This window comes from Trichoderma harzianum (assembly GCF_003025095.1).
Source record: "Trichoderma harzianum CBS 226.95 unplaced genomic scaffold M431scaffold_3, whole genome shotgun sequence".
In the NCBI taxonomy this organism is placed as follows: domain Eukaryota; kingdom Fungi; phylum Ascomycota; class Sordariomycetes; order Hypocreales; family Hypocreaceae; genus Trichoderma; species Trichoderma harzianum.
This window is the reverse complement of record NW_020209251.1, coordinates 1,683,238-1,695,362: the sequence shown is the minus strand read 5'-3', so window position 1 is coordinate 1,695,362 and position 12,125 is coordinate 1,683,238. Positions and strand designations below refer to the sequence as shown.

The 12,125-nt window shown below is 50.2% G+C and overlaps 3 protein-coding genes across 3 annotated transcripts; 2 read left to right on the top strand and 1 right to left on the bottom strand.

Moving 5' to 3' along the window:
* Positions 1-558: 558 nt before the first annotated feature.
* M431DRAFT_528698 (hypothetical protein) lies at positions 559-1,733 on the top strand. Its single transcript, XM_024920744.1, has 2 exons — positions 559-815; positions 882-1,733. The coding sequence occupies exons 1-2, from the start codon at positions 649-651 to the stop codon at positions 1,663-1,665; spliced, it is 951 nt and encodes a 316-aa protein (XP_024777526.1). The 5' UTR covers positions 559-648; the 3' UTR covers positions 1,666-1,733.
* A 5,194-nt stretch (positions 1,734-6,927) lies between these two features.
* Positions 6,928-8,252, top strand: M431DRAFT_492087 (hypothetical protein; the record flags this gene model as incomplete). Its single annotated transcript, XM_024916972.1, has 5 exons — positions 6,928-7,095; positions 7,164-7,277; positions 7,347-7,363; positions 7,419-7,569; positions 7,656-8,252. 5 exons carry the CDS (start codon positions 6,928-6,930, stop codon positions 8,250-8,252), a joined length of 1,047 nt encoding a protein of 348 aa, XP_024777525.1.
* Positions 8,252-11,724, bottom strand: M431DRAFT_136950 (hypothetical protein; the record flags this gene model as incomplete). Its single annotated transcript, XM_024912557.1, has 5 exons — positions 8,252-10,369; positions 10,428-10,510; positions 10,568-10,661; positions 10,718-11,337; positions 11,389-11,724. 5 exons carry the CDS (start codon positions 11,722-11,724, stop codon positions 8,335-8,337), a joined length of 3,168 nt encoding a protein of 1,055 aa, XP_024777524.1. The 3' UTR covers positions 8,252-8,334.
* Positions 11,725-12,125: the final 401 nt, after the last annotated feature.

Here is a 12,125-nt window from a genome sequence, read left to right as displayed (position 1 = left end):
TAAAAGAGCTGGGACCCTGCCCGGATAAGCTGGGGGAAGCTGGGACGAGCTTCGCATCTGGCAGCTTCCGGCCGTTTTTTCTGCGACCTGGGTGTCCAGGGGTGTCCAAAGGTGCAGCGCTTGAGGCTCGGATCCGTCCATTTGGGGTTTCTGGACAGACTGAAGCGAGGAAACGGATCCTCATGGAGCCGCCATGGCTGTTTGTCCCACGTTGCGGTGGCCCCTTGGGGTTTATTATCACGACTTATACCGACTAGGCAGTCCCTTAGCTGACCACCAAACCTCATTCACCCAGCTGGCTCTGGAATATAAGATTGTCGACGCGCTCTTTGGATACTTGTTTTCTTTCCTCTCTTGGTCTCCATCGTTTCGCTCCGATCCGTCTCTCCTTCACTTTCTTTTATCCGTGGGTTGTCAAAAAGCCGCTGGCCTGCTTTTGCTGGTATACCCTTCGTTTATTCTATTCTATTCACTTTGACTCGATCCTTAACTATACCACTTTCCATTCATTCGCATCTTTTCTATATTTGGCTTGTCCAATTTCATTTTTTGACGCATAACCGCCCGGCTGGACCACTTTGATTAAACACCTGACGAAATCAAACGAAAGAAATCACTGAAAGAGACGAGCAAAAGAAAATATTCAAGATGCCTTCCTTCAAAGCTGCTGTCATTTCCTTCCTGGCTGCTACTGCTGCCGCACTCCCCTCAATGCCCAAGTTGACTGAGCGGCAACTGGAGTATCACACCGTCGCCAAGAGGCAGAATGCTGCCGCCCAAGCCCTGGGTCTCAATGACTTTGATATTCTTCAATTGTAAGCTCCTCTTATACTTGGCGATGTGGTTAAATCTTATAAGTTGACTAACACACTCCCTCTCAGTGCTCTGACTCTTGAGAACCTCGAAGAATCCTTCTATCGCGAAGGCTTTGCCAAATTCCCCGCGTCCGACTTTACTGCTCTCGGCCTCAGCGATGCGCAGATCAAGGACCTCCAGGGCATTGGCTTCACCGAGTCCGAGCACGTCATCATCCTCCAGTCTTCGCTCGCACAGAACGGTATCCAGCCTGTCCAGCGTTGCACTTACAACTTTGGCTTCACCAGTGCCGCAGCCATGGTCCAGACTGCAGCCATTCTCGAGAACGTCGGCATCTCAGCCTACCTCGGTGCCGCTCCCCTGCTGGCATCTCCCGCCATCCTTGGTGTTGCCGGCTCCATCCTCACCATTGAGGCCCGCCACCAGAGCTCCATCCGCGTCTTTGGCGGCCAGACGGCTGTTCCTCAGGCCTTTGATGCGCCTCTTGGCCCCAAGGCTGTCTTTTCTCTCGCCGCTCCCTTCATCCAGTCCTGCCCCGAGGGCTCCAACCTCAAGCTCACTGCCTTCCCTACTCTCAAGCTGTCCAACCCCAGCGACCCCACTACTACCAACTCTGTCTTGAAGCTTCAGTCTGACGCTGCTAGCGGCGCCAAGTTCTGTGCCTTTACGTCTGGTGGTGTCACTCCCGGCGGCACCATGTTTACTCCCTTTTCTCAGACCGATGGCTGCAAGATCCCCGAGGGAGTTGCCGGCATCACCTACCTGTCGCTCTCCAGCGCCGGTCCTCTGACGGGTGCTCTCACCGACGACATTACCGTTGCCGGCCCCATTGCTATTACGGTGTCATAAGAGAGGACTTCATGTTGGGAAAGAGATTATGAAATTCACCAAGTAGAAAATGATGAAAAGAAGGGGAATAATTCGAGTCAAACTTTTTATTTAATATATACAACTTTTACCTTTCTCTATAAAATTCATTCCATTAATTCGTCTATTCATATCAAGATTACTCGTGAGCATATATAAAATACTCAATGTTACCGTCCTCATATTAAATGGTTCTTGTGAGCAAAGGCTCCGCTATTAAGATGCCATCTTTGGTGTATTTTACATTTACATATTCAACATACAATTCTCCCCATCTCATCACCCCCTTTGGCCAATGAGCTCACTCCTTCCACCTTCTATCAAACTCACGTCAACCCTCTTTGGCTGGCCCAGCCTTGAAATCCAGATCTCATCTCATCCAGGGTCCTTCTCGGAAGACCAAAGCTGAAACATCCGTGGCACACCCCGTTAACAAATCCACCCCATTGCTCAATCCCCGCTGCCAAAACGCTGCAGGAAACCGACACTTCCGTCATCTTGGGACCAGAGTCCGGGGGCAGCTTTACCTCAAGTCAAATGTCCAGGGCTGTCAAAAGACGCAATTCAACATGGCACATTTCCGCCCCTGAGAAAATCGATTTATCGGATCCTCTCCCCCTTTCTTATAAACACACCTCTGGGTCACATAGATACCACGAGAAGCCACCTGAACACGCAAACACCTTCAACTTGCTATTTAAGCCTGTTTGCACATCCTCGTTTCCCAAGGCCTTCGCCTGCTGGAGACGTTCCAATTCCCCCCGACAGCTGCGTCTTTTCCCTCTGCTCCAACCCACATAGAACATACCATATCAATCGACCATGAGTAAAATAACTTTTGATTGCCGGCCCTCCCCAAAAATTCTTTTACACAAACCCCCCCAAATCGAGACCTGAGTGAACTGCGAGAGTCAAAATGCATTAATCGGTCCCCTGTCCCACCGAGTCCTCCAGAGAATACCTTTAACTCTATGGTGTAACTGTTTGTGGAATGCCATGGAAATGTTAACGCAGTGCAGGGTGGTATCTAAAGAAGCTATCCATAATAGTGCGGACTCCCTTTTTTAATAATTTTTTTCTTGCTAAATTTGTTGGCTGCTTCTGTGATATTAAGCATCTAACGTATCTGTCGTATTAAAATGGCCGGGCGTTGATGTAGTCTTGAGCTTTTGACCAGGCAGACTTCTCATTTGCTGGGAGAGAGGCATCGTTTAGCGTCTGCACGCCCTGGTTGAGGGCACTGACAAAGTCAATGGCAGTTCGCAAATCTTCCGGGAATGCCTCCGCTAGGGGGATAAAAGTCTGCTGGAATGCTTCCAGCCGAGCGGCTCGTGCCTCCTTGTCGGATCCGGCTTCCTCATCGTCAAAGAAGGTCAGAGCCGCGATACCAAGTCCGATATCTGGTTCTTGCCAGAAGGGTAACCTGTCTAATGTCAGCTACTAGGAACGAAATCCTAAGAGGGAGGATCACTCGTACTTTTGACTGATTTCTAGCTGATCAGTCCTATCCCTGTTACACTGTCCATACAAGAACATGGATGCAACAATCGCTTCAATCAAGTCACGGTCGGCCTCGCGTACCGTCGTGGACAGTGCCCGGAATCCCAATAGACTCTTGTTCAATGCTCCGGTGTAACCAAACGCTTGATGCCGCAGCTTAAGCAGTGAGGCACATTGGCTAATGAGGATGACACATGATTTGTCCTCGTTTGTTCCTTTTCGAGGCATGCCGGGCGCACCTTCGCGGTACTTGCCGCTCAGCAGTCCGAATCGCAACAGTTCAAACGCCAACAGAGCAGCCTCTTCCACAAAAGGCACTCTATCCTCCATAGTGTCTCTGATAGCAATAAGAGTGGTCGCCAAAGCATTTCCCCACTTGGTCAGCTTGTGCGAATCATCAACGTATCCCCTGAGATGGAGGAAGCGCCAGATGACGACGGATGCCACCATGTTAGTGCTGTCGATGCCTTTGATAAGTTTTTCCTTGGGAAAAGTCTTGTCAACGAAGTCCTGGTTCGCGAGTGCAAGCACTTCCAGATACACCGGACCAGCAAAGTCTGCAGGGAAGAAACGACGGAGGTCTTGCTCTTTAACGTCCCAGGTGTCCACCAACGTCGAAGGTAGCGGTCGCATAGAGTTGTGATTCATAGTGTGCTTGTACTTCGGGTCGAACCAAACCTTCAGGGTGATGTCCTTGTGCGCGATTGCTCGGTGGACTCGGGGTATAACGAGACTGAGCGCCTGTTCTTTGATTGGGAGGATTTGATTGGTAACAAGTTGCTTGTATTCCTCCGAAGCAGTACCGTCCAAAGTTGGCAGAATGATAATCTGTCCGTGTGCTATAGCGTTCAGGATACGAGGCCCAATCAGTCCAGTATTGAGATAGTGAAGCAATTCTGGGGGCATCCGAAGGCCAAGATATTCGTGGCTGTCTTTAGTGAGCCGCTCAAAATCGTTGACTTTAATTTCGCCACTCTCGGAAATGTAGATGAAATGTTGGGCCGCCATTCTGGCTTTGCGGTACTTGTCCAACCAGTTGGGATCATGAGCCTGCAAAATATCGTTGAACGATGCGCAGGCATTAGCCACAGTCTTTTCTGAAGTCCGCAGGATGTTGACAGCATCCATAATGGTGTACGGATTCGGATACATGGCTGTGTCTTGCAATGGGGGAAACGGAGGGAGGAATGAGGTTCCCGTCATGAGCATGGCGTCGACAAACATGGGTTCGCCAACTCCGAGGGTACGCATGACCCTCTTCTTTGAGATGGCGGTCACTGTTCCAGCGTCCCAGTCCACGTTTCGAATGACAGAGTCCTGAACAGGGTAGAGGAGCAGTTCTTGGGGGCCCATGACACCAGCACATTGGTCTGTGTCGATCATCTCAAAGTAGGCCAGCTTTCTTATCGTCAGACATGGTCATGAGATACAAAGGGGACGAGGGGAAGCGAACCTGACCACAAGCGTTGAAAGGAGGCACCAAAAAGTGCAGCCCCCTCTCTTTCAAGATGGCTTGTAAAAGAGGGTAAAGATTCTGAAGCTGATAGGCACCTTTTCGCAGTGTGATTAGCAAATCTATCTCTGCTATCCCTGGTACAGACAAACATGAGAATCTTCTCTGGGGTAGGATGGACATACCTGGGTTAGCTCCAAACGCAGTGACAGCTTGCTCGGCCTCGGTCTGAGAGTACAAATCCCATGCTTCATCCGTCTTCTGGTTCGCAGCTCTGCCCCGCTTGAGAGCAATTTCATCCTGTCCAATGATGGATTGGCCGTCGAAGATGAAGAAGGGGATAATTCGATGCTTGTCCCAAAGATCTAGATTTTGCCGAATATTGCTCTGAAAGCCGGTCAACCCGCCGAGCGCAGTGAGCAGGGGCTCGTGGGAAGGTTGGTTGTCCAGGAGAAGACTCAGGTAATAAGAAGCATCGACGGCAATGGCGCAATCTTCGAGCTCGGTAATGTCATAGGTGCTGATCAGCGGGCAGTTAGCATACTTTCAAGTTGTTCGGGCTCGTATGGAGAAAGCAAGCGTACTTAGCCTGGGCATTGATCCAGGAATCCTCCACAAGGACTATGGCACGAATTAGCTTGTGTGATTATGCCACATGTTTATCAGTAGCGAAAATGCATGGGCATGGACATGAGGCTCCCAATGCAACAACGTCCCGAAGGAGGCGTTGAAGCACTGCTCTTGAAAAAGGCCACCAACTTGCCAATTGGGCGGCAAGCAGCATCGAATAGTAAGATAGGCATCATCTGCTGCTATAGCACCCCACAGAGGCCCATGGCGACGACCCGAAGAGTGGCCGGACCAAGACCCATGGCCCATGACAATGTAGCGCAACAAGAGTCACGCGCAGACGACACATTTGCTTCGCCGAGCTCAGAGCCGGCTATGCAGAGATGGAGAAAGGACTCACAAGGCATCTCGAGCAAGCCTCCTTGAATCAAACAGGTATATGACTATCGGCTTCGCTATGCGACTCGGAACGGCGGGGGTGGAATGGGGTGTTTCAAGACGAGGCTGAAAACCCGCGGCTGTCAGACGAAGAGAGACAGGGAAGAGAGCGAGAAGTCGACGATGCAGGCGGAATTGGGAGGATGAATCGGCTTGGTCGACGTGGAAGGGCTTCTGGGTTGGCCGGGATACGAAATCGAAGGAAAGAAAGCTCGTCTTTGCCAGTGCGCACCGAGAGTTGGAAAGAGAAGAGAAAAAAAAATAAAACAAGACAGGCTCGTTGGAAGACAAGACAGCTCGCAGACGCCGTGTACGAAAGGCTGCGGCAAACGCTTGGGCAAGGCTCGCTTTCCCGTGGCAAGACAAACAACTTGCAAACAGACAAACGTCCCCAGCAGCCGCACCCAAGAGGAAGTCGATGGAGAGGTTCAGTTCAGCCCTGCGCGGGTAAGCAGCAGCTGGCGAGGAAATCTGAAGCGAGTCAATAAGGTACAAGTAGTGGACAGGACAGGTACAGTGCGGTCGCTGCACGGTGGAGATGCAAAGGTAAGCAAGCGCACACGGCAGAGGGAGGTTTGGCTTTGGTTTGCTTTGCATCCAATGCTCTTTGGGGTTTGGGGGGTTCTAAACAGTTTCCCCTAGGCTAGGCCGATCTTTGCTGTACGTCTGGTCTGGTCCAGCGGTGTGGCGTCCAACAGGGCCAGAGTGTGGCTTAGCATGTGCGTCTGTCAACTCGTAACATATGTGCGGGTGGCTGGTGGACACAGCACAGCAAAGTGGGCTGCATTTTGACAGTGTCTCATCAAATCTCATGATCTGGGGCTACCTCGGCTGGCTCAGGTCTGAGTCTCCAGCACAACCACCACAATGGATGTGTTTGATGTTTACCTATTTCGTCTTTTAGTACCTATTAGAGATCAATAGCCACTATCTCTCTTACTTACAGTACGCCTACCGCCTACCACACAGGAGCTATTACTACATATTACAAGCTCCCCCCCAACTAGCGGGAAGCTCCAAGCTTCCGTCGACCCCGCCACAATGAACTCACAGCCCTGTTCCAGGCGCATAGCGGGGTGTCCCAATCCAGCTATCGCAGCGATCCCGGAACGTCAAGGGACTGCTAGCTGTAATACTTTGACGCTATGTGCCGTCCTAGATAAGAGCACTTGGTAGTTAATAGATCGTAAGACGATATCGCTGATTGACTCTTCTCCGTCAATTCCCCTTCTGCAACTCTAGCATCCAATTTTACACTCCAAGCGAAAGAAAAGGAAAAAGCCATGGCTGCTGCTGCTGCTACTGCAAACATCCCCATCATCGACATCTCCGGTGACCAGGATGTCGTCGCCAAGCAGCTGGTCGACGCTGCTCACGAGCACGGCTTCATTTACATAAAAAATCTCGGAGCCGATATATCTGCCAGCAGCATTGACGGAGCCTTTGCACTAGTAATACTCTTCTGAAGCAGCCATTTCTTTTCTTCATTTCATAATCTGACGTTGGGTGCCGTGTTTAGTCTCGGAAGCTGTTCGATGCTCCCCTCGCAGAGAAGCAAGCCTGCACTATTCAGACGAATAACCGCGGCTGGTCTGGCATGCACTCGGAGACTCTAGACCCCAAAACCCAAAAGGTAACCTCTTCTTAAATCCTACACCTGTAGTAGACCACTGGCTAACGGCATCTCATCACTTCCTATCAGGTCGGAGACTTCAAAGAGTAAGCATAATTGATGTATCTTCCCAAGTAAACAACACGAACTCACTATGTAAAGGGCCTTCAACTTTGGCGAATTCATCGATGGGAAAGCCCAGCAGCCCCTCCCACCCACCATCGCCGCCGACGAGCCTCAGGTCAGCGCTTTCGCAGACTCGTGCCACAAATTGTGCCGGAAGCTCCTCCACCTGCTCGGAATTGGCCTCGATGTAAGTCGCTCTCGCTTTTTGATGTTGATATCTCACCCACAAACGAACTCATTGAATCGTCTAACCTCATTACGAATGCCTGTTAGGTTGGCGATTTCTTCTCCTCAGCACACAGCACCAATGGCGAATCCAGCTCCATCCTGCGGCTCCTCCGCTACCCACCACCTGACCAGACCTCTGCCTCCAGCGACGACATCCGTGCCGGCGCGCACTCTGACTACGGCTCCGTCACGCTGCTCTTCCGGCTGAAAGGTCAGGCAGGACTGGAATTGCAAAAGAAAGACGGCTCTTGGGCCCCTGTCCCAGTCTGCCCCCCAGGCTCAGAGAACGATCCCAGCCCCCCTATTCTGATCAACATTGGAGACCTGCTTTCATACTGGACCAACGGCCTGTTCAGAAGCACCGTCCACAGGGTGGTCTTCCCGTCTGATGATGCAGCAAGCAAGGTAGAGGGCGAGACTAGCGCCGGACCGCGTTACTCGATTGCTTTCTTCTGTCATCCTGCAGGATCGGTGGCGTTGGAGCCTGTGCCCAGTGAAAGAGTGAGGAACTTCATTCCGGATGAGAGCGCGCCGAATGAGAACCCATACGCTGAGAGGAAGGTGATGACGGCGAATGAGCATCTCTTTATGAGACTGAAGGCCAGCTATGGTACTTTGTACGATGATGAAAAGAAGCCGTGAGGCTTATTGTCTAATTAAGAATTATATAAAGATGATATGCCCATAATATTCACATGTACGCTTAAAAAAGGGGGATTTGGCCTCAAATCAACCCTGAATACCAACGCCGCCACGGATCATGAAACCCATCGTAATATTTCTTCGTAGTCTCTGCGTCTTCATAAATGGCGAGATGATTCAGCACCCTCCGGTCAAAGACGCTTATCCATTCCCGTCTCTCTTCTGGGATGTTTTCACGGATGCTCTCTAGTTTAGACAGCAGCGCCTTTGTTTCTTGCTCCCTCTCTACCGTATCAACAAACAAAATCTTGTTACGACCTGTCTGGCTGTCTGGTAGCTGGGAAATATCGATTGTATCATTTCTGATCCAGACTTCGGCATCTCGGATAATGTTTGATAGTCCGTGTTCTCGAAACAACGGTTCAACCCCGTCGATATCTTGAAAGTAGGACGGTAGCAGAACAAGTCGATTGGCTAGCTGGCAATCAAGACCAGCATACTGACAAATCGCCTCGGTTTCTTCAGGACTTTGTTCTGAAGGTCTCTGTTTCTGTTCGACATCGCGACCGTGCTTTTCATGACTACTACGAGTCGGGGTTAGTGGTTGGGTAGCGGCATCACTGTCAGTCTCATCCTCATCTTCGCTATCAGGTATAACGATGGCGCTATCATTTAATGGCAAAAGGGAAGATGACATCTCTGCCGGTTGAACTGCAGCGTGCTCTTGCCTGCTAGTATCCGTCTCTTTTGCCTGAGGCTGCTTAGGGTGAGGGGAGGCATTCAACTCTTCGTTGTCAGATTGGCAGACAGTCGAAGGGAACTCTGATTTCTGGGGCTTCTGCGCAGAGTTGCCATCTATCTCTCCTAGTGGACGCCGTATGGGGGATTCGGATACGGGTTTGCGATCTAGAAATGTTGATTCAGACTCCTCACCTCTAGAAGATGGACGACGTTTCTTTGGTGGAGAGAACAAGGCCGATGCAAAAGTAATGCGCTTCCTTTTATGATCAATATGGGGGGTTGTTTTGGATAGATGTGCCGTGGGAGATGGCTGTGATGCAGCAAGTCTGTGAGACTCGAATACCGGGGCACCCATCAACTCAAGGGATAGTTCTAGAGAGCTTCCAGTAACATGTCTGGCCAGAGGCAGAGAGCCTGAGGAATTGTGAGAGGCTCGTCTCGGCGATGGTGTTGGCATCGTTGTTGCTGTCAACTGTGTAGCGGCGTCAACAGCCACTCCTCTTGGATCGGCTTGCTCTAATTTTGCGATCCATGCAAGATTGTCCTGACTATCTTCCAATTCAGGCGCTGATGTGGCGCGCTCTGCAGTTTCTTGTAGCTCAGTAAATGAGAGCACATCAGAGAAATCTCGGTCGAAATGAATCTTTGCGACGGACGGGAACCGTAAGCTCCACCAGTTTGTGTCGCCTGCTTTGTCAAAGCTGAAGCATCTCATGTCGAAAACGGGTGGATTCGTAAATGCCACAGTCATCGGCGTGGACTGAGTCCCGGCGGCATGCTTCAGTTTAGTTTCAACGTTTTCTGCAACTGATACCGGCTTTGGATTCGTGTATAATGTGAATGTCTTGAGCATAGCCTCATTGAGCTCAACAACGTTGACAACAGTAAACTCCGGCTTGACATTCCATCGCTTTACTTCTTCTCTGTTGTCAATGCAGCCAACATAGAAATGAGTCCACTTGAGGTTCTCAATATTGTATGACCTCGCTTTAGCGGCATTAAATCCAGCACCAACCACAGCGAAATCGCCAACCTCTCCGAAGTGACCAATGTAGTCCTTCTTGAACTTAATGCAGTGATTTGTAAACGGTGCTCCATCATTCTTAAAGTTGAAATAAGGCTGGTCTGATTTTATAACCAGTCCCTCGCCCCTCTCTGTAATGACTTTGGCGAATGCATTTCGCAGCGTCAGAGCTGCCATGGGGTGACTAGTGTTGATGATTTGCCTTTGTATGAGTTCAGCTTGTCCCCTATCACAGCGAACTAATTTCTCGAGTAGCTTGAATCTTTCTGAGTGCCGAACATTTAATAGAGATTGGCCATCGAGAAGCAAAATATCGTAATACACTATCATCAAGTGTTCATGAGGCCTCGGACTGGTCAAGTTAGGATGCTATCTCTGATTATCGCAATCGTAGGCATGGGCTTGCTTACGGTGAGTCCTGGCCTGTATTCATGAACCGACCACGACGGGCGACGTGTTTTCGAATATGATGAAAGGGTAGGATTTTCTTCTGCTATATATAAAAGTCAGCTAATACAGGGTCACACTCTCGTCAAAGGCGGCGGCCTACCGATTCGCTGTAAACAGCCAATTCCCCCTCCAGTATGCACTCGGTTTTGATATCGCATCCAGCCTTTCCTATTCCCAATGAATCAATAATAATCCTTTCTAACCATTAGCGTTCTCGATTAAGCAAGGCATTTGTTTCAAGAGTGATTACCCGATTAAGCGCTCTCTGTCTTCGGTGCTGTCTTTTCCACTCTTGGAAAAGATTTGGATGCCGCGTCTACCCTTGCTAACATCAACGTGGATCTGACAGTATTCTCCATCCACTTTGGCTTCGACGCTCATTACACCACCCTTGCACATGTTCATGCAATGCTTCATGCTCCGAGCTTTGAACCACTGTTGCCTCCCAACTTTGACTGATAGCTGTGGCTTGATTGACGATAGTCGCTCCCGCTCGACGTATAATATGTCAGGGTGTAGAGAGCGCGTTTCTCTCCTCAACTGTTGCATGGTCTCGATGGCAATTGTAAAGTCTTCACGAATTTTCAAGATTGATGGCAGCAGAGGATCGCATAAGCGATAAACTTCATATGCATCAAACACCAGTGGTTGAAAGTCTTTGAGAACCAACCGTGTGAACCATTTTGCTTCTTTCGCAGTCAGCCGTCTATAGACGGCTTCCAAGCCACTCCGAGCCGGCGGTTTGGCAATAGTTGCCTCTGGAACTCGTATAGATGGCGAACTCCATCTTACTTGGGCTGCAATGGAATGCAAAACCTCGTCAATTTCTTCAACAGTGACTTGAAGTCTCTCTGGAAGAGTTGGATTCGGCTAGAGACAAGTCAGATGCCACTCCCCTACGGTGGTAGGAGTATAGCTTACAGTGACAGTCAGGATACGCTCTACACAATCGGCAAGATCCAGTCCAAGACCCGGCTGTTTATAAACCGACAGTTCCTTGAGGCGAGACGAACCAAGCATCAAACCGCGACCGATGACACGCTCAAGGCTGTTTGCGTGTATGTTATACACTCTATCCGTCCTCTTTTCAGGGAGTAATGTGGACAGTAGAGCCGCAAGGCTGGTGTCTGGTGCATCGATAAGACTGCGATGCTGAGAACACCATGCAACAAGTGCCGAGGTGCTGGACTTGCGCGCTTTTGCTAGTAGGTAAGATGCCTCTAACAAATCGCAGACGTGAGAAAAGGGAAAGGGCATTTCGGCTTCATATAACCACACGACATTTCACAACATGCTTTGTTTCTTTGGTGCACGAATATACCCAGGTACCAACTACTATGGCACCCACGACCTGAGCAGTGGCCCAGTACCTGGCGGTTCCTCGTTCGGTATGCTCACCGGAGGGCGAGGCTGGATCAGCAAGGCTGTGAGACAAGATTCATCGGCTCTGAAGCTTATACGCCCCAACTCAGTGAAGGGAGATGCCCTGTGATCATGCCCTGCAGATAGAAAGAAGCGCTTGTGGCAGCGCGATAGGACACGAGCAGCCGGGCTGGCGGAATGGGTGTGAAATCTCCACTCACATCAAAAACACAGCCAAAAGCTTGACATGGATCTCTGGGCACGCGACGCGAGATGGACGGGAAGTCACATGAACA

Coding starts and splice junctions, on each gene's coding strand:
- M431DRAFT_528698 (XM_024920744.1), top strand. CDS start 649: ATGCCTTCCTTCAAAGCTGCTGTCATTTCCTTCCTGGCTGCTACTGCT. Junction 816..881: donor GACTTTGATATTCTTCAATT/GTAAGCTCCTCT, acceptor ACTCCCTCTCAG/TGCTCTGACTCTTGAGAACC.